At 34.8% G+C, this 22,654-nt stretch overlaps 1 protein-coding gene across 3 annotated transcripts in view; it reads right to left on the reverse strand.

Moving 5' to 3' along the window:
- Nucleotides 1–346: 346 nt before the first annotated feature.
- The window catches only part of USP10 (ubiquitin specific peptidase 10), a 55,949-nt gene continuing 33,641 nt past the window's right edge, over nt 347–22,654 (reverse strand). For 2 of the 3 annotated variants that reach the window (XM_067302413.1, XM_067302412.1), the window contains exons 5-14: nt 20,260–20,351; nt 18,516–18,625; nt 18,016–18,071; nt 16,152–16,255; nt 15,253–15,352; nt 13,757–13,937; nt 9,413–9,578; nt 3,999–4,143; nt 2,718–2,783; nt 347–1,425 (exon numbers count right to left, since the gene is read on the reverse strand). In XM_067302413.1, the coding sequence (XP_067158514.1) occupies nt 1,238–1,425; nt 2,718–2,783; nt 3,999–4,143; nt 9,413–9,578; nt 13,757–13,937; nt 15,253–15,352; nt 16,152–16,255; nt 18,016–18,071; nt 18,516–18,625; nt 20,260–20,351 (1,208 nt within the window). In that variant the 3' untranslated portion in view covers nt 347–1,237. Of the gene's footprint in view, nt 1,426–2,717; nt 2,784–3,998; nt 4,144–8,200; nt 8,707–9,412; nt 9,579–13,756; nt 13,938–15,252; nt 15,353–16,151; nt 16,256–18,015; nt 18,072–18,515; nt 18,626–20,259; nt 20,352–22,654 lie in introns of those variants that run through there. The other variant, XM_067302414.1, reaches the window with a different exon arrangement.

Here is a 22,654-nt window from a genome sequence, read left to right on the forward strand (position 1 = left end):
AAACAGTAGTGCAAGGTATTCACCTAGGACATGGAAGGCACCGAATTCCCTGTTCTGCCTGACCAGTATTCAGCCCTGGGGTACCATGTCCCTAAATGTCAGACTTCTAGCCATCCCGCGGTGATTGACCTCTTCTCCCTTTCCCTCTCCCATCAAAGTGCAGTTTCATCTCAAAGCAGAACGAAAACCTTTCTGAAGGTTCAAGAAGCTGTAGAGGACAAAAAGCACGCGCCGTTCACTTGGGGAACAGATCTGCACCTTGTAAAAGTGCTACACAACATTTTCTATTAGGAGTTTCCAAGGCTAGAATTCACACTTGAGGAAAAACAAAACCCACGCACACACCTTAAACCAACTTTGTGACTTTTATTGATGGGCGACAACTTTATACTTCTAGATATCACTAAACTGTGTACAATTAGGAACTCAACATTATAGGAGAGCAGACAGCAAAATTAAACAAAGCAGACTTAAAGAAATATCAACCTTAATTATTTTGCCCATTTTTTAAATTTCATGTACACAGAAGCATAAATGCAGTTTGAAATTTCTTAATAGCAATAAAGTTACAATCACCCATCTATATAGACTAACATCTTAACTCCAAATATTTGATCTGCAATGTGTACTTAAGCAGTTTCTCATCGCACAATTATTAAAATGTGTCTTCCTATTAGGAACCAGCAACTCTGCATTTTGTACGTTTGTACATTTTTTGAAGCACATAGGACCATTTCCATCTCATACACATCGGCTCATATTTTACCACTTATCAAAAACTATTGGGGAAGCAGAGAGCACTTTTTATTTTTTTTATTTTTTTATTTTTTACTTAAGTAAAGATAAAACATTTTCACAGAAATCTACAAGTTCTGTTGCTGGTGCAGGGTTTTCTTCTACTACGCAATTAGAAAGTGGGAATCGAATGCAAATCCCCTTTTATTATCTTAGGATTCAGCATTAAATCAGATATTTTTTTTGTGTGTGATTCACAAGACTGAGTCTTTCAACCAAATGACTTCATTCTGCAAAGTCAAAAGTCTACACAAACTATGTTGTGCACAAACCCAAAGTAGCTTCCTTTATCACTCTATCCCATAGTTGCAAGGGAAAAAAAAAAAAGAAAAGAAAAAAAAGGATTCACTCAAAAGAGCATTTACAGGAGGAAGAAAAGTTAGTGATAGTTGGCGTTCTACAAAGCAGGTATCTTGCACACACAGCGTAAAAGGGGAGAGTTTCACAGCAGGTCAACTCGGCGGTAGTACAGGAGGTAGGCTGTGCGTTCTGCAGACGGCTTCACCACCTGGTACTGATTTATCACTTTAACTGCCTGGTCATCGATGCGTAACCAGCCGTTTAGACCAATTTGGAAGACGTCTGTAGTGTAATGGCCACCAGTTGCGCTGTTTCCGTGATGATAGACAACTGTAAAGAGAAATTCATGATGCATATATACACACTATACACACACTTCTGAAGACAAAGATTTTTAGTATAATTTGAATTAAGCAAAGTAGAAAAGTAGACTATACAATAGCTATAAATTTTTGAGAACTTATGAAATAAATCTCATGGTAGCTTACATTTTTAGCTACTGATGTTCTAGCATTTAGTTAACTGCAAGATAAACAAGCAAATCCTGGGTGATATCTGGAACTTAATTATTCAAAAGCTCATGTTAATAATTTAAAATTCATTCAACAAGCTCAGCTCTGTGGGTGAGAAGTCCTAGACTGACAGAAGACTAAAGCATTATACTTTTCCACAGAAGGAGTTAGAAAAAAAAATCAGAAGGTTAACACATTTGCTCCAAAGCACCTTACATATACTCTCCAAACTTGCTCTGTGAAACCCACTATCAATAAAAAAATTATATTGCCAGAAACTGTCCTGAATTTCCACAAAGAGACAGGTAAGTTATTTCTTTCTGTAGCCTCAGCGGTCACAAAACTGGATCCAAATCACCAAGTCACATAAGGCCACCAGTATTGGCACAGATTCAGTGATGTAAAAATTAAGATCTCCGGTTCTCCAGTTTATTATGTTGCTCTGATGCCAACACAAATAAGCAGGTGTAAATCCTAGACTGTGTTTGACTTTTACACTTTAGCAAATTCATTACTGCCCAGATACTGTTTTCTTCAATATTAAAACGCTTCTTCTAAATTCTTACATCGGTTCCCAGTCTTAACTACCAATTTAGGTCTTTCATATACATTGTAGATACTCTTAAAAACATCATTTCCTCACACAAAAATAATCATCTCCAAATGAAACTTTTCCACCTACAATATGCTATTCATACACTGCCAGCAGTTCGCAACTCGAGGGTTCAAAAAGATGCAAAGCCAGCATTCAAACAGCCATTTCAAAAGACATTTGAAACATTTACCCTGAGAATCTGATATATGTTAAGCATAATTATATTACAGCTACATTTCAGCTTCTGCTAATATTTTTCAGGATGGATCTCCTACAGAACTGTTTTTATGAGTTTTAAGCTGAAAAAAAAAATCAGATGTATAAATACGTAGCATTATAAGTTTGTATGCACACATGCAGAATAAACACTGTATGCAAGAATGACACCCACAAGTTATTTCACTGCAATTCTAAAGAAAGTATTTTATATAATCCAGGGTACCCCAGAGTCTCTGAAATTCTATATGCAGAAATTGTTTTGCAATACAGGAACCAGAGGCATATAGATAAAATACCTGCAAAGAGCCGGTAGGTTCTTTGGCCTTTAAAAATTTTACTTTTCACACCAGGAGATAGTAGCTCTGGAGGAGGAAAGAAAGTCACAAAGGCAACAGTTAGCAAGTTCAGAAATTCAATTTCAATAGGGATCAATTATTTCTAACAGAAACCCACAGTAACAAATGAGAAAGTTTACTGAAGTGACTTCTGTAACCTATAGAGAACGGTCAAAATTCTGCTATCTGGTATTGCAGGCATTGGTTTTTGAACTTACCTGAGTACTAACACTTATGGAAGTGTTTAAAACTGCTGAGGAAAAAAAAATACTGAAAAAATGAGAGCAAAGATCAGGCTATATATTTTTTCCTCCTTTCACTCCTACTGTCAGAAGATAACAAAAACAATTTCAGATTCCAAGTCTTATAACAACTGTTTTTGTCAATCAAGGTAGATTAAACTAGTTCTAAAAATGTCCATTTTAAAAAGACATTTTAAAATAGAGTATAAGTAAAATAAAAGGGTACTATCTGACAAAGTTGCATCCACTTGGGATATGACTAACCATTTTTATTTTATTTTTTTTCCCCTATCTGAAATGCTGACTGGCTAGCAGTCAATTTGTCAGACAAAAAAAAAAAAAAAAGCATTTAAATACAGCAAGTTTCAGATGCTGGATCATATGCACAATCTCACCCTTTGTCTAATCAGTATCTCTAAAAAAAGATCTTCGCAAAAAATATGGTTTAACCCTTGAACTATGGTTTGTCTTTAGGCTATATTTTTGTAAAAAAAAATATTCCCGTTTCCTTTCTACAGCCACTGTTTATTAGAGTAATTTGTCACTTCATTGAAATCTGAGACAAAAAGACCTAGTACTATGTAGCAACAGCCTTGTATAGATACATACTACACATTCTGTTATCTCAATCCTTAAATCTGCACACACCTCCTATTTGGCCAGTCCATTGCCTAGGATGTGACAAAGATTTCAAGGGCTTTCCCTATAATGTTTTTTGCAAGACAGTGGCCCAAACTAATACACAGTAAGCATCAGGCTCAGCAAGACTGAACCCAGAAACCTAGACAGATTCTTTTTATGCAAAACAAAGCATTCAAGATATTAATTCCAGTTATTGTTTCTAGAAAACAATACTCTCCAAGAAGAAATGTTTCTTGTGCACAAACCTGGGTGCTGGGGAAGAGAACTGAAACAGACACATACGCACACAGATACTCCCTGGGAAATGTAACGTTCCCGTCTCCCAAAACAGGGAAAGCTTCTATTTAAAAATCTTTACCTTTACTAATTTCCAGATCAACAGGATACTCAATATTCTTGATAAGCTTCTGACATCCACCAGTTTTCTCATACACAAATCGCTTGAGGTGTAAAACAAGAACAGGAGGGAGCTCTTCTAGTGTCACTCTTCTACTGATCTCCACCTAACACAGAGAACAAAGATGAAAGGAAACTAGTTTTTTGTTAACCACTCAAAATTACTCCTTTAAAAGAGGAATATTTAACTTAAAATAGACCACCTGAAAAACATCTGAATTGTAATAATATATATTTTTAAATGATAAACACAGCAGTTTAAGACGTAAAGAGTACTGGATCTTCCAACCAAAATATTGTTTTTAAGGCCAAACCCATTACCATTTACTATGGTGTTGCCTGATCTGTTAGAACGAACAAAGATATTCAGATATTGCAGAACTAACAAAAAAAACCCCCCAAAACCCAAACAAACAAACAAAAAAAAAACACAAAAAAAACCCCAACTCCCCACCTTTCTGGAGATCCCCCAACAGCATGATAGCTTAGTGATTAATAATTCTTAGCAGACTATCTAACTCTTGTACTCTAATCTCTAATCAAAAGTCATTAACTTGTGATAGATGCTGCTGATTTAAGAGAATTACAAACTCTGGAAAACACCACCACCATACCTCTGTACCTGAGGCAAAAGATTTTTTTTTAAGCTATTTTCATCTCTAAAAGCTTTTTTTTTCTTCTTTAAAGAAACAGCATAATAAAAGGAACTAATCCAAATCATTTCTAAATTTTCAATCTGGAGATTAAATATAATAATAATAATAATAAAAGCCTCTGTAAAACAAACTACCAGAATAAAGATTTTGGCGTCAGTACCTAGAGTCTACATTTATCTTACGCAATTTCACTAAGTGCTCCATAAATACAGACTGGACTGCAATGAGTTTTCGCTCAGTGCTTATGACTATTGCAACTACTCTGTTAAATAGTTTGAATGCTCTCTCGCTCCAGGGTGTCCTGAACATACCTCTCTTCCTCACTGAAATAATAATTAAATAGCAGACTCCTCTCGAGTTTTCACTGGTACTATCTGTATTCACCCCCCTTTCTCACCAAGAGAATCCTACAGCACTGTTGCTTTCTAGTAAAATCGCCTTCCTATAACAATAGCATTAAACCAAAGGCTTATTCAAAAGGAGGTATTAACGATTAATGTAGTAGAGCAACAGAAGAGCAGGGCAGCAGTTTAAAGATTATTCTGCATTAACCAGAAGGTATTTGAAGTTCAAGAAGTCCCTCCTACAGAAAAGTGAGCTTTCATACCGGTTACCTAAAAATCAGTTAGTTATCGTGATCGGGTGCTTTGGAAAAGTGTAACAGGTTTTCTTTTTAAAAGTTCTGAAGAAAAAATGGAAAAAAATATGGATTATAACCACAATGGGCTTCTATAAACTAAAGATTAATTTTACATAAAGTTATAACCAAACCAACTGAACACTTACTGTCTGAAAACATGAAACTTGGCTCAGAATTACAAAAGAAAAATGTTTGGCCTACCTAGAAATTATGAAGTAAAAAGCAAATCTCCAGGTAACAGTTAAGTTCTTCTGAATTTTCTGATTGAGAAAAATTTCAAATATACTTTTTTATGGTAAAGCATCAGCATATTCTTGTTGAATACAGGTTCCAACTTCACTAGAGCCTACTAACTCACAGGGAAAAACTATTACCTTTTTCCATCACGAAGATTAAAATGTGGATTCATGATGCTGAAAGCAGGCAGGTTTTGTAGGGCACCTGATTTCCTAATCAATCTGAGCTGATCCAATTTACCAGATCCAATGCTGTATTTGGAACAGAAACAGTTTCCACAAACTGCAAAATTTCACCTACATCTTAAGGATTCAAAATATGCATTCCTACAACCAAAAAACATCAAACCCTGGCTACATCAGCAGCTTTGCTGAGCAGCAGGGTTTTTTTTGTTTGTTTTCTTTAAACCAGCAAGCCAAACAGGGCCCTGTTCTTTTCCATTCAACAAGTAAGCTCCTGCTGGTGCCCATCTCCTCATTCCCCAGGAAATAACATGGAGAAAAAGAAGCTAAAAGTCAAACTCTGAAAGTGAAGACTATGACAAGAGATTTACATAATTCTCATTGAGAACAGCTACCATGCTAGCATGGAACAGCTTCTGCTTTTAGGGAGCAAATCCACGGAAACTTTATATACAGAAATATGCATTTGATTCATCCAGTTATTACCAGCCCAAGATTTTATTATACACAGTCTTCCAAATCTCAAATCTTAAGTCTTTGAGTTCAAAGTTCAATGCAAAAAGCAGAATTCCCAGCGCAGAGCAGGAACAGGAGGACGCTGGAGAACGTTTCTGCAGTGGTTTAAGCAGGTCCCATTCTCCTCCCTCAGTAACCGAGCTGGCGTATGGGAACATGTGGCTGCCCCCCCAGCCGCGCCGTTCAGTCAAGCGTATTGGCTTAAACCACAGAGCAGTGCAGTTCTGCGTTATGGTGCCAGACTGCACAGCAGCAGCTAAGGAGCAGGCACGTGCTCTGCTGTCCTCACTCTGCTGGGGGACACTGATTTCTGGCACTGACATTACCATCCAAAAGTGCCACAAATGTTTGTTTAGTGAGCATGAATCTGAGCCCTAGGAAAACATTTATAAGATCTTCAAGGAGCAGTTTGGAAACTCCAGGGGTGTGAAGACTGCTTCTAAGGAATTTGTGGAAGGTAACTTAGAAAAACATGAACAGGTCTACAAATAGGAAAAAAGGACTGGGAAAAAAAAAATCACTGTAGTGAAGCTAAATTAAGCCTTTTAAAAAATATTAACAGTTAAAATATTTCAAGACTGAACAAATTGATCTGCAAAACCATAAAGAACCAGAACTACTTCCTTCAAATGCTAGTGAGCAAGTGAAATTGAACACAGACACCCACGAAGTGTCATTCCACTTTAAACATCCATTTCCATTTAAATGCCTATCCATTTAACAACACTGCATGGGAATCAGATTTACTGTTATACACATAAAATTCAAAATAACTTAGTAATTTTTATTAAAAAAAACTTTTTCCAAAATTAAGTGAAATAATTCACATACATTCAGAAGATTATTTTTTCCATATCTGTTACTCAGGCCCATCACTTGTAAAGAACGCAATTCAGATTAACCAAAATCAGAAGACAATAAAAAAATTGTAATAAAAAAATGAAACTGAAATAAATACTGAAATAAAACTGTACACCAAATACTGCGTTAAGAAGTTGAAACATTAAAAGGGGTGAGCCTAATATCTCTTAATTCAACAATTAATTGGTGTCTTTAACTTGTTATGAAGAAACAGTAAAACAGTTCTGATAACCTCTGCTTTGATTCTGCCAGTCCTTTAAAATGTTATTAGCAAAGAGACTATGGTTCAGGTTTTCCAGATAAGCCAATATTTACAACAATACCATTTTCAGCTTTATCAAAAGTTTCAGTATCCTTATCTGGAAAATGGAGATGAAATGCTTCCTCACAATAAAATTACTATCTGTGAAGTCCTATGCTTGCTCTAAAGTTAATGTGTTCAGTGTTTTCACTGCAATTTGTAATGCAAGAACTGCTATTTCGACGAACTTCTTCTGAATAAAAGATCTAAAAGACATTGTGAATGCTTATGTTTCCACTCAGACGCTAAAATATAAACCAGACCAAACCTCGAGCACCTAAATTGAACACCCATTTCTTCCAAAACCCATAATTGAACACTGAGTTGTCAGTAAAGAAGTTAAAACCATCTGCAGCAAAAACCAAAAAAATGAATGACTAGCACAACAAAATCCATGTGGTAAATCATGATGACCTTGTACCGCAAATGTTTCTTCCACATGGAAGACAACTGGAGAAACGTTCTCCCACATTCACTCCTACAGGGCATATAAAGCAGACAAACTGCAGCTTTCTGAACATAAGGAAGAAGTTTTTCACTGTGAGGGTGACAGAGCACTGGAACAGGTTGCCCAGAGAGGTTGTGGAGTCTCCATCCTTGGAGATATTCAAAAGCTGTCTGGACACAATCCTGGGCAACGTGCTCTAGGTGACCCTGCTTGAGCGGGGAAGGTTGGACTAGATGATCTAGTCTGCAGGTCCCTTCCAACCTCAACCATTCTGCAATTCTATGATCAATCTTCAACTTTTCAAAAAAAATAGTCCATTCTTTCTTTGTCTAATCATACATTTATTTGGAGTATTTAGGAGACTAATATATACAGAAATAAATTGCCAGTGAGAACAACTGCAATCCAAGAGTCTTTTTCCATCCTGACCTATTGAAAGTAGTTAGGAATAGTGTATGCAGAATTTTCACCTGAGCATTCAATGTACAGAATTTTTTTTTTTAAATAATGCAGAGTAAACAAACCATAAGAAGCAAGACAATAACGCAATCTAGTCTAGGTTCTCATTCCCATTTTCTGTTTGAGTAGCACAGAAAAATGAGGTTCTTCCATTCCTTAAGCCTTACATCCTGTTCCATTGCTCTGCTTCTATGTTTTCTCTTTGCAATGCTGAACAGCTCTTCCACCTCACTTTTTTCTTTTAAGTCACAACTTTTAGACTGTCATTCATTCCGATTCTCTCTTCTGGATATTCTCCAACTGGAGAACATCTTTCTTGAGGTGCTGACTTAAAACTGAATATAGTACTTCTGACGGGATTTTTCTAGGGCTGTGTAGAGCAAACAAATCAACTATATAGTATCAAGAAATACACACTGAATGGAGGAATTACTGGCTATTGAAGATTTCAGATTATCAATCTGGACAGAAAGATAATGATACCTTTTTTTTTTTTTTTGGGGGGGGGGGGGAGGTTGTCATACAAGGACTTCAACAGGCCTACCACCACTGAATATCTTTATTTTTAATTTGTTCCTGGTGAGTTTTGATTTGTACATTTGACTTACAGCAACAGACAACCATGCAAGTGTTCTGCTACAAGAGATTTTTTTCTAGACAGAACATATTTTCAACTGATGCTTTGAAGAGCTACTCCTCTACCAAAAGCATCTGGCAATGCCCAGAAGTCAGTATGTTAAGATTAGCTGTAAGCTACTTTACCCATAATAGTACGTATTATTACCACATTTCACCTTGATAATCTAATATACATTATACACTCAATTAAAATTTCCAACCAATTATTGTACCAACTCAGAAAAAATACCAATTTACAGGCATGGTTTTCTTTAAGAGTTATTTCTCTTCTTTGAATGACTTTTGCTGTACATATTTAGAGTATTATGCTTTACTATTGCAGTATACTTTGAAAAGATTAGGTATAGTGTTCAGGTATTTATTTGTAAGCCAAGAGCTGTATAAAAAAAAAATCTTTTAAAAAGATTTGACTATAAAAAGGGGTCAACAGAACACACCTCTTGCTTGGTTTTTGTGGTATAACCTTGAACAGACTCTCTTGCCACCAAACTTTCCAATGCATCCTGAACCGTGCGTATCTTGTCAGACTGAATATCCAGTTGTAGGGTGAAGAAAGGTTGCAGTGTAGCAGACTCCTTAGAACTCTGCTGATAAACAACAGATCTGTGGAGACAAAAAAGTTAAAAAACAGTAATTTTAAATATAGAACCTTCAAGTAAGTACAGACTGAAGTCTCTCTTGGTAACACAATTTATAGTTAATTCAAAGCAAAAAACACACACAAATATAAACCTGTTAAGCATGAGTTTTAACAGCCTGAATCCACTTTACCGCAAGTAAAATGGTCTTCACATCTATTAACAACATACAGAATGGGAATATATTTATATTGGTTTATTTATGGAAGGATTAAAACATTTATTGGATAAGCAAACATTTAAAAAAGAAAAATGCTCAAATTTGTGGTCATGCATTTAAAAAGATTCACCTCAGGACCCTGTTTTCCCAGCAACAGATGGCAATATCAAAGAAATCTGAAAGTGCTCACAAAAACACCCCATGTGAATAAAGGAAATGAAATTAAGCTATGGGAATTAGAACAAAAGGCAAATGTAACATTTTAGGATTAATATTCTTGAATTTCTATCTTGAGCCTTCAGATAGTTTTAACATTTTTTTCTAAGTTGAAAAAATAAACATTTACCTATTTCACAGCAGAGCACAGTACAAGCCTGATTTAGTAAAAAAATTAAATAAAGTGGAAAAAGTTTACATCAAAAAAGGCACTTACCTCAGGACTATAGTTAGGCTTGATAAAACTTTAAAGTAAAGCTTTAAAATAAAGTTCATGCAATACTTAATTGTTATCTCAGCTTGGCAACTGTACTATTTTTCTATGCTGCTAAGCACAAAATACTTGTTTTGTGAAATATACATTCTTCTGCAAAAAATGTTTGGAAACTAGATGGTTTTGCTGTAAGGCACAGAACGCTTATACGGAAATCCAGAACAATGATGATTCCTATCATTTTAAATCATTTGTGATCACACTAGATTTTTGAAGTTGTTTTTGGAACAGATCTTCAGAAATGCTATATTCTAATGCTTATCTAGTTGTATGTTTTACTGCAACACTTTCAACCAAGTCCAGATTCTCCAATCAAAATACTTAGATTTTCAGTCACTTCACTAAGACCAATTTCACATTGCTTTTAAATTGTTGGCTTTAACCCTACCATATGAAATTTAAACTATGCTCTGTCCAGGACTGGCATTTCCTTTTCTTCCCATCATTTTCTGTGCCCAGACTTTGTCCCTCTGCTCCTCTGTCTGGACACAAATTGGAGGCTTTTGTAAAAGCAACATGGTAAAGTCCTGGAGCATGAGAACACACTTCCTATTTTTTATTTAGGAAGTTTAATCATTTTCAGCCTCTAATAATATGGTTTGGTGATCATTGCTTTGTGAGATGAGAGCATACCCTTTAGCCACAACATCACCGCACTGTTAAGTGAACCCTTACCGATTTCAGTCTTTTGAAACTTTAATGAAAACTTAAAACTAGCAAATACAGCTCAATAATTTTTTATTTCGAGAGCAATACTTGTATTAAAAAGGCCCAGTTGTTTAAACAATGTGGTTTTACTCAGCCAAATAAATCATTCATTTCTTGTATTGTTTAGCTCATGACAGTACCTCACAAAGCTTGGAAGTAGGAAGATAATTAACATAGCTGTAATTCAGGTAGCCATGCTGAAATTTCTCAGGATCACGTATGAAATGTTAACATCCAAGTTTAATGCCTGTACTGCAAACTCCTATCAAAATAACTCCTTTGATTCAGGCAACTCACTGAAGCACCAAAAAGCCATCCACCTTATATCGGCAAATATGTATCTCTTAGAGGAAAAAGCCTATGAAAAACAGTAGCATCTTTTTTTCATTTTAACACTTCCTTCTTGGCTATATTTAAGGACAAAACCTTCAACACATGCCGAGCACAATGCTTCAGTAAACAAATCTTATATAAATAAATAAATCTTGCTCATTTTGGATACATTTCCCAATCTCCTTCTTAAGCTAACCATTATTTAATATGATAATCAATAGAAAATGCTATCAATTCCAACTGTTTTGAAGTCCATACATTAAAGATTTAGTTAATAATACGAATGATACTCTGAAAAGTTAATACTAAGGAAAAATATTTCTTTAAATAAGGAATTAGAAATTAAACTGTAACATTTCTTCAAAAGATATACAGAAATGGGTTTGACATCAATACCTTTACAAGACTGGTTCTGTATAACAAAATTACTAATTAGATTATTTACAAGTTATTTTTGGTCAAGGGAAAAATGTACTATTTTCATATTCGTAATTAGTTTCAGGTACTGTAAGAATTCTACTATCAGTATAGTTCTAAGATAAAAAAAATTTTCAAGAAAACATACACTGGCCATTACCACCGTGCTTATACTGCAGCACTAGAATGTACTGACAGTGAAACAGATACAGGCTGTGCTGAGAAATCTACTCTTAATTCCTCAAAGCAAAATGCTGTCCAAATACAAACACATATTTGATTAATTTTCTTTAAAAATCACAGTGCGTTTGGAAGAGAAAGGTCAGCGGTACTTATGGAAATATTTAGCAGTTTTCTAACTGGATTGTGAGCTAGTTTGCGTAACTGATATTTGAAATTCACACAAGCTGAAAACCAAAAGGCACTCTTGTTCGTGAACAAACCAGATCCTGATAGAAATGTGCATCGACGTGTTCAGACTTAAGTCTCACACTGTTTAAAAAAGAAATTACAAAAATCATTTAAGCAATTATGCCTAAATAGGCATGTAATGGACAATTAAAGCCTCAAGAAGAGACTAAGGTTTCCCAAGCTAAAAGATGACAATTCAAACCACGTTTTCCCAGATGCTTTTTCCATTTGATTTTTCTGATATTTTCATTTGATGGACTTCTACTTGCAGTTTTGTATTCACTCCTTCCTATCTCCACCCTCAGCCTCAGAGGAGGGAGCTTTCCAACATCTCAACATGGGATACTGTTTCTGCGGTAAAATGTGTGACCTAGTTTGGAAGTTGAATAAAATGGGTGTGGTGGCAGCAGATGTGGGATTGGGCCCTGTGCTTCTGTCGCTCAGTGCAAGTTTTTCCCTTTTCAGTTATCGCCTCCATTTTACTTCATTTTCTGGCAATTTCTACAGAACAGTGTCTTTAAATATTCTTCATTTAACAAACTAATGGAATCTTATAAAGATCTAAACAATTCTGGCCATGATAAATACATTAAGAGTATCAGCGGTGCCTCAGCTATGTGAACATACCATCAACATGGAATTTCATCAATATGTACAAACGTCCATCTGCCAATTTCTATGGAAAATATAATTTTATTTGCCAGCTGTCTGACTCAAATCCCTGAAGAATAATTTCAGTGCATTTCACAGGCAGAAGGCACTAGCCCACATTATTTGTACCTGTAGACTGAATACCTGGCAACACAAGGAGTCAAACACTAGCAATTAAATGTCTGCCAATTTAAAAATAATTCTTCAGCTCTACATTTTTGTTTTGGAATACATTTTTCCCTAGTGTTTATCTTGCTTTTATTCTAAATTATACATTTCTCCAAACAAATCATGAGGCTTCCTTTCCAAAAAAATATTCTTCCAGTACCTACTTTCTGCCTTCCTCTGGCTTCAGGCCTGAATATAAGTAACGTCTCACATTCCTTTCATTCCTGTAACAGCTTGCAGTGATTTACATTTTTCCAGACTAACTTGTTTCATCTTTAACATTTTATTTAAGAACTATTATAACTTTCCAGCTTCTGGGAAGTGTGTCTATAAAGAATGGAAAGTCAACAGTTCTCAATTTTAATCCATTCTCTTACTGACTGGATTTAATTCTCAGAAAATCTCATTATTCATTAGTATTATTATATTCAGAATGAGTTCAGACTCCTGAAAAATTAAGTAGCTGTAGAGTTCTTTGGAATTCTTAAATATAAACAGGCAAAGCATACATATCTCAAACTCCTCTTCTATATGTAATTGAGGAGTTTTGTTCTCAATCTCACAAAGATTCAGCCTGTACAACAAATCACAGAATGCTTTCTGACCATGCTGTCCATCTTTTGAAATCTCTCTTGCATAACAGTGCTTCCTGGCAGGATGCTAACCTCGTGTGGCCAGAAACAACCGTATAAAATTTTCCCCTACTCAACAATGGTGAAAGCCAGCCAGCAAAGCAGAAGAAAAGGTTATCTGTGAAGGCAACGCAGCCTGCAATCTCAACAACGTTTACTAAATAGTACTATACCTTATATGACCACCAAAAATATCAGTAATTGGAGTCTGAACAAAGTCAGCCTGTCGAGTGACTGATGATTTGTTGCGAGGTCCCACTTGCTCCCATTCATCCTCACTGCCTTCTCCCTGTTCATCTTGCTCCTCCTCTTCATGAACAGTCTGTGCCTCAGGACCATTGGAAACTGAGAGTTCTTAAAAGGCAGAAGGAAAAGAACACGTACTGCTTTTTACAAATAAAACATGTACACAGATAAAGAATTTGAAAGAATTAAAACAAACAAAATGTTAAGAATAATTTTCAGAGGAGAAAAAATTTTCATAGGTTAAAGTTTTTTGAAAGACTGAATGAGAGCTTTTAAGTAAACTCCAGCAACACTCTCAGCTGGACATATATAAACATAACACAGCTCACTGATGACTATGTAAACAGATGTAGTTTTGTAACAGACAAAAATTTATATATTTTTATTACTAAACTTATGGGGTAGAAAATTGGAAAGACAGGTGTTATTCCAGAGGCATAATTATGCCATTATTAAATATGACTCCTTTTCTGCACAGATATTTTACAAGGAAACCAAGGTTTAGCAAATATTTTCTTTGTGAATGCCAAAGTCAGCAGGCTATATACTGAACGCAGCTAAGGAACAAAATATGGAATAATCATTTTATACCATAAAAAGAATTACCCTGCTAAAGAAAACCTGGATAATCAGTGATCTTTACTCTATACTTGGATAAGACTAAAAGTATTTTGTTTCATTTTTAGTAGGGCACCCAAACATAAAGGCATTGTAACATAAAATGGCATTTTTAGGCTGCTTGTAAATCCCAATACTTCTTTCAAAGAAACTAAGTTTTTGTTTTGTATTTCTCCACCTTTGCCAGTAAGATACTTTTAAAATTAATTTGTACGTTCTGTTTTAAATTAGATATAAATTAGCCGTTAGTCTAAATGTTTGCTATTCAGAAAAAAGAGCTTAATCAACAGCTGTTTAAAGACCAGTGACAAACTATATTGATGTATTTTTGACCTACTACAGAGAGGCCCAGCAAACAACCAACATTGCCGATCTGCATGGTAGAGAAACATACCTATACTTAAGACAAACCCAGACAACTTGAGTTAGCCTCAAATCACTTTCTCAGTTGAGCTCACTAAAAAATTCGTAATACAGAAATTTATTGTTTAGGAGAACAGAGTACGTGCCTTGTTATCAAATGTCATCCAGAATGTTTGCAGAACCATAAAGCTTTTTTTAGAAATATACTGTAACACTGCAGATCATTTGTAAAGTTGGAAGGAATTGACTCATTTTACCCTCTGGCCAGATTTTAACTAAAGATTATTTTAACGTCCTTCCTGAGTCCTCTTAAAAGTGGTATTCTATCCCCATCTCAACGTCCATTCCAAACACTGCACTATACTACAGAGTATCACAAAAAGAGAAAAAAAGATCTTTACAAATATTTGAAAGGAATTAAGTTTGCTACAAAAAAACTAACTTTCATTATGTGGAGAGAGAAGTTTCTTTAAGGTCAGCATTTCTTCATGTAGTCCATTGAGGATAAATCCCAAATATTCTTCAGCATCCTCTTGTCTGCCCTGAATAAAATTTTTTTCAGTAATTATATGACATTTTCATATTTTCAATTTAAGAGTAGATAAAAGACATTGAACTTCTGGCTTTTCTATTAATTTAGTTAATTTACCAAGTAGTCAGAGGCTTAGGTGGAAAGTCAAATAAAGTTCAAATTTCACTCTAGCAACACCTGATTTATAACAATTTCAAAGAGAACCAATACATTAATTGCTAACCAGCCATGACAGCACGCACATACGTACGCTTGACCTGGATATGAACATTTTTTAATTATTATTTTTCTCAGTATATACTGAATATAACATGCAAGTCAGTAAATTTCTTCTGGCAATTTTTTAAAAGTACTATTAAAAATTGCAGTTCAACCAAGTCCAAACCAAAAGATGGTTTGAACCATTACCTCTTCTTCAACTAAAACTAAACCTGGAACATTATTTTAAAGTCTCTGTGGACCTCCAGCTATTTCAAGCTGAATCCCAAGCAGAAACAAACAATTACTCATTTCTTAGTTTAAATGCAAATCAGTGCAATGTATTCTCTATAAAAATACTATATACTGACGTTCTATTCCAGCCATTTTTTTCAGTGTTCTGACATACTAAACTACCAGACTATTATGATGAATACCTTCCTATAATTTATTCAAGTTCCAAGGTTGTTTAACTTCATTATAACAATAAACTAATTGACTTTAGTGACATTTAGGCACAGAACCTATTTTATGGCTTTGAAGTTGTTCTAAAAAGTCAGTAGTTGCCTTGAGATGCAATTACAAAAGCCTTAGAGATTTGTAAACCACACCTTTTCTGACAGACTTGACTTGATAACCGTCAAAAGTCTATAAATATATGTAGGTTCAAAGGCAGCTCCTGGTCGGATGTCTCTCACAATTTTATCACCTAAAGCTGCAAGACAAAGAGAAGTAATATTTAAATAAGCACTGTGGGATTGTGAAACAAAAACTTAAAGGTTAATTAACAGTGTATCAAGCTGATGATAAATCCTGTTTCTTCATTAGTTATACAATAAAGCACCTCAAAAACATGTGTTCTCAAAATATACAAAGTGTTTGACCATTCAGGCTGTGTGAAGATAGTTTGTTTCTCCCCAGAAATTCCATCTTTAAACTATAACCATCATTTAAACTATAGTCATATCAGCTACCATCATCATTAACACACACACATCCACAATTTCAGAATTTTATCAACTTTTTTTTTTTTTTAAGCAATGTTGAAAGTTGAACAGCATATGTTTTTCTACATTAGACTTTAACATCCACTTCACACATCACTGGACTTTGGAATCCAAAATTATGTTTTATTAATAGTTTTACTACCATTTTAACCAAGTGACTCAAGTTCAGTATCCACAAGATACAAGTCTTTTATCCATAAACTTTCTTTAGGACTTCTTACATCACCCTACATTGACTTACAGATGGTCTGGAAAGCTGAAAAAGCAGTTAGTACTCTCTTTTTACAGTCAACACTATAAAAACTAACAGAAAACAAGAATATCTATAACCACCATAAAAGAACAATTTTGGTTCCATTTAAATTTTTGTCCTTCTTTTGTACTCAGAGAACACTCCTTAAATCTTTTATATATTTGTAATTCTAATGGATCACTTTTCCTCCCTGCAGCAAGAAAGCAACAAATGGTTTGACAGAATTTTCAAACTAACAGTGATACAAGGCCTGAGAAACTATATTGAAAACTAGAGAATACAATTAAAATGACCTAGAAGTAAAGTAAGTTGCATAAGACAGTAAGATTTGTTTTACAGAGGGGAAAAAAAAAAGAAACAACCAAAACTTAAGCAGCAAACCACAGAAATGTCTGAAGCATTTGAAAATGACTGGAACAAGCAACCCCATGATATTTTGTTATAATGTTACATAAACACACTCCTGAAAGCATTTCATATTTCTATAAGTTTGTAGTAAAACAGATTTGGTTTAGAGACACAAATGAAACCTACAAGACCATTTAACTACACTGAAAAATGCTCTGTTCCTCGCCACGTAACCATGACTGACCCCACACACATATTAGCAAGAATCATACGCTTTCAAAGTGTTCACATTGCAACAGCGCGTAGGGTCAGGGAAGAAATTAAAGCCTGGGTAATATGCCTGCAGGCAGTCTCTAATCGCTAAACAGACCGTAATATGGCCAGTTTTGTTCTGAACGAATGCAAGTCTTGAGTATTTAAGAAAAAGATATATATGAGGATAAAATTTTGCAAGATGATAAAAACAACAACAGCTGAAGATATATAAGGAAGAAGCACAGTAAAATACAATGAAATACCAAATGACTTTGTTAGGAAGGGCATGTTCTTAGAAGGCACCTTAACAATTAAGTTAACTTTTAAAAAAGCTATTCCTACTGCACTTGTAAGTTTGGTCTACCAAATAAAAGAAAGACTATAATGAGCAACACCTATGAGTTCTTGATATTAATTACCATTAAGGAAAAATGCTGACAGAAATGTAACAGCAAACTTTGAAAGCTGTCAAGGAACCCCAAGGGATTGAAGAGCCACAGAAGGGCTCAAGCACCAGCATTAAAGCTCTCAGGTACATAGCACAAGGCAGATCCCTATCCCAAAGCCTTCTTATCATATTTTGAAGACTCTTCTCCCCCTATTCCCACTCACCTTGTTTTGCTTTAGGAGGTACAGGCATATTAGTGAACTCATTCATTAGACGAACACTGAAACAGAATGGAAGGAACAACTAGACATGAGCGCAAGTTAAGACTTAAGAGGGCAAATAATAAAATTAGATCATTGTCATTACCAACAGCCAGAAATCACAGGATATCATAATAAAGTCTTAATAAGTTCAGATACAAAAATTAATGTGGTCATTGCTAATAAAGCAGAGGTTTCTTGCAGCTCTCACAGTTCACTTTTGCAACTGAAATGCTATTTAAAAAAAAATACTCAGACAGGCGACAGGAAGTATTTTCCATGACTACGCAAACAGTTGTAAAATCCTAAGTTCATTATAAAAGCCAAGTGTCATAAAAAAACAAAACAAGAAAAAACTTCCGGATACATAACAACTTTCATCAACTACAATAAACAATCATTTGTCACACACTTCTTCCCAAGCTTAGTCAGATCACAGGGTTTTTTTTTAACAAGCTACTTACAAACTGTCTATCATTGGTGTTGAGGTACACGGCCGTTGTGATTTTGAATACATTGGAATGGACTTCATTAAATGATACATTGGAGGGCAAGCGACCAAAGCTTGCAGTGTCTACGCAGCGGCATTAAGGAAGCGTTCAGAAAATGTAATCTGTGTATTAACCAAATATTTAATCACATTAAAAATGATACATTAAACAGAAAGTTAAAGATTTATTATTTACCAAAGACCAATCCAACAGCTAAACTGGAACTGATGGATGGCCTTCTCACAACATTAACTGTTAGTGTTCAGAAGTTATGTTAAAGAAACCCTGCATTTTATAATATGCAGTGATTTCACCAACATTTTAATCATTTCAAATACTATAACTAAAGGTGAAGGTACTGTTTAGTCTAGGAGGGGGAGGGAGAGGGGGAGACCTTTCACAGGAAAGACTTTCTAAAACTAACAATTTGAATATTAGCAAGTGATAACCTGGAATATATTTTCTGTAAAAAATAGAAACAGCCAACCAACAGACTTCAAGTAAAGGTGGAAACTCACCCCCATAACCAAAACAAACAAAAAAGCAGAGATGTGAAACATTCTTCAATGCAAGAGGGAGCTGAAGCAACCAGTAAAACTATAGTATCCCTTCGCAGAAAATATTTTAAAATATTGTCAAAATCAGAGCTACACGAGGAGAACAGCGAACACAAGATACATATTAAAAGACTGGAGAGGCAGGAAAATGACAAAAAAAAGGTGCTGACCTCAACAGCTACAGAGATGTTAACTTGATTCCTACAGTGTGCAAAAATTCAGTAACAAATTCCCATGCAACATTTTAAGATTGAAAAAATGGGGGCTAATACGGACAATCAGCTGAGAGAGGGTCTGGTTAGATAAGATAAAAGCTGATACTTAGAACTGCTGGTCTGGATACAGGTTGCTAAGGTCTGCAACGGTTAGTCTTGAAATTAGTCATAATATTTTCACCAGCGATATTAGCAGTTAAAGTAGAAGTAGGTTAATTGTCACTAACAGTGAACCACGGTTAACATGGCAACAAAAAAAAAAAAAAACATCAAAAAATTACAAAGTGATTATTAATCACTAACATAAACTAGCACTGAAGGCGGCAGATTTCTGTTACCCAAGGTAAAAGTTATTTTCCGAGGGGAACACAATTCTAATACACGAAGCACTAAAGGCAAGCTAATCTCCCACCCCTTTGTAAAAACATTACACAACTGTGTTTATACAGATGATATGTTACCGACAACCTGTTCAACAGAAAACCAGAAAACCACCAATTTACCAGACTGCTAAAACAAAACCTAAGAGGAGGAACAGCTACTCTAAGTAAACCGAGAGAAATAAATCGAAAAAGAGAAATAATCAGTTGATTCACAAATAGCCATGAATACACATTACTAGAAATCAGAAGAAGGTTTTCAGTCATGAGACAATTACAGTTCTGAAATATTTTGACAGGAGTAACAGAGGCAGAAATCTAACCAGAATTAATATAGGGAAGGGTGAAATTGCAAAGCGGATTAAGCAACAAATTTCAGGGGAACCCTGGACACCGGGTTCAACAATCCAGAAGGTCCCTGGACTTCTAGATGCAACATTAAACTCATTAAAGCACAGACTAGGGGAAAATGAATATTTTTATAAAATACATACCAGAATAACCCAGGAAATTATATATAGATAAAATTTAACTTAAGCATATTGTTTTTTCAAGGTAAGGATACGGCATTGATGTAGCACCAGTTTCCTTTGTTGATCAGCCCTCGCGGTTGCAAAGACACTGGTTTATGTATTAGTTTTACATTTTCCAGTAATTCTGTAGAATGAAAAGCACTTAATTTAGCAGCAATAAAATGCACGTGTAAATCATCAAAACAAATGTTTGTTGACTCATTACGAAATAATGCAAATCAGTTATCAAGATTCACAGAAATCTTAGCAAGTAATTTTTAGCTTCATTTTACCATCACTCGTATTTGAAATCAGACAGATTTCTTTAGCAGAACACACCCTGGAATTTGGGTGGGGAGGATGCTGATATCAAAACTATTCATTCTCATTTCAAAGCTGAGACGACCTATTTTAATTTTTGCTTTATTAAAATAAATTTTCTTTAATCCCTTGCTACCAATTTTATGGAGTATTTGCCAAATTTGTCTCCTGCTTTGACAAGACCTGAAGTCGTATCAATACAGCAGTCTTGTTTAGAAGTTTCAACTTATACTATCTTATAGAAAAAATATCTTCGTGAAAACAGGATAGACAGATGTTAATATGATCTTCAGAATGGTATGCTCTGGTTATTTTAAGCCTTCTAAAAAGAAAAAGATGCTGGAATACATAAGATAATGCTTACTGTTTTCCTGCTTTCAAATATTTCAGCAATGGCACAAGTTTAAAAATGAGGGACCAGGGCATGTGAGCAAGTCTGTCACAGTTATGAAATGAAGAGTGACAGGGAGAATCTTTCCTGGAAGTCTGACCTGTTATTTAGGTACCTAAATAAAACTGGTTTAAAGAAAAGGTTTTTCAGAACTTGGATCTGGTATATTTTAAATCTGAAAAATAAGGACAGGTATACAAGACAGAAGGAATAAAGCTAATAAAAGAACAAGCATATAAACATAGCCACTGTCTAAAAAGTGGGTTATTTGTTTTTATTACAATAAAATCTGAGCCTCTAAAGCCCTCACATGCTACACTTTGCATAGGCTTAATAGTTTTTCACCAGAAGGACTATCTAAACAGACAAGACAGACATGGTATAGTAGGAAAAGCAGAGGCATAAAAGAAATAAAACTGAGCAGATGAGGTGGCAGAATTGCAAATAAAATCTATGTCTTTTGATTTCCAATCTCTCTCTTTATCTAGGAGATCATATTTCCTGTTGATGATGCCAGTTCTAACCAATTAAAACATGCCAAAACCTTAAAAATATTTAAAATCAGTGCTTGTTTAAATATTTCAGAATATATAGCTAATGCAGTAAAGTGTTAAACATTCGTGATGTCCACACATACAATCTTCCTGTTATTACAATTAATCACTATTGAAAATTACCATAAAAATGATAAAAACATTTATTTTTAATATGCCTACCAATAACTTTTAAAATCAACTGTATTTTTCCCATGTCATATCATACTAAGAAAAAAACACTATTAGGACCTTTAGCATCCTCTTGTGGCCATAAAACTGCTTTGTAAACATCTAAAGCAATTTCAGTGAACTTTCTTTCAACAGAAAGAATTTGTTTACCTTAATTATATTCGATACCACATTTTCATACCACATCCAACATCTACACATTAACTAGAAGAACTATTACAAGACTATTGGAAGAAAGAAAAATACACTTACAACTGAGATGCTTTTCTTAAAATTTCAAACTTGTTACAAATCATGAGTTACTAATCAGAAAGAATTCAAACTCCCTTTTGTTGATACTTAGTTGTGAAACATGGTCTTCATTTGAAAACACATCTAGAACAGCACCGTGTTTAGAGATTTATGTAATTTGTACATTTTGCTAAAGTTCATTCAACACGTGGTGTTATATAAACGGTTGTCAAATTTTAACAAAGGTAATTCCCTGGCCAATGCAAGTACAAGTTTAACAAGGGAGAAATCACGCAAATATGGTCTCCGGGCTGTAAAAAAAGATATGCATTACAAGTTAGCAATTGACTTTGTCAAAATATAATGTAGGCATTAATATCACTATCTTTCAGCAAAGTTTAACGTGTAGCTGGAGACCGTCACTTGGATCCTTCTTCAAATCTGCACGATGCAGAAAAGTGCCAGAAACCCAAACCCTGCAATGCCTCCATCCTACAACTACTTGCTCCAGTGCTTAACTAACTTTAAAAACATTAAGAAATATTTCTCTAATATTTAATGCCGAACCATTTTTATTACATATTAAACTAAATAACTCTTGCCTTGTTCACTATAGTCTTGGAGAGCTGTGCACTGCTGTCTTCTAAAACATTCGTTTTACACGTTTCAAGTTACATCTATAATCTCTCCTATAATCTCATCTGAGATAAAGTAAATGCAAATTTTCCGTGTTTGCTGAAGGATTATGGTTTTCACATCTTAATTCTGTTTTGTCTGTTG

This window comes from Apteryx mantelli, chromosome 10 (genome assembly GCF_036417845.1).
Source record: "Apteryx mantelli isolate bAptMan1 chromosome 10, bAptMan1.hap1, whole genome shotgun sequence".
In the NCBI taxonomy this organism is placed as follows: Eukaryota; Metazoa; Chordata; class Aves; order Apterygiformes; family Apterygidae; genus Apteryx; species Apteryx mantelli.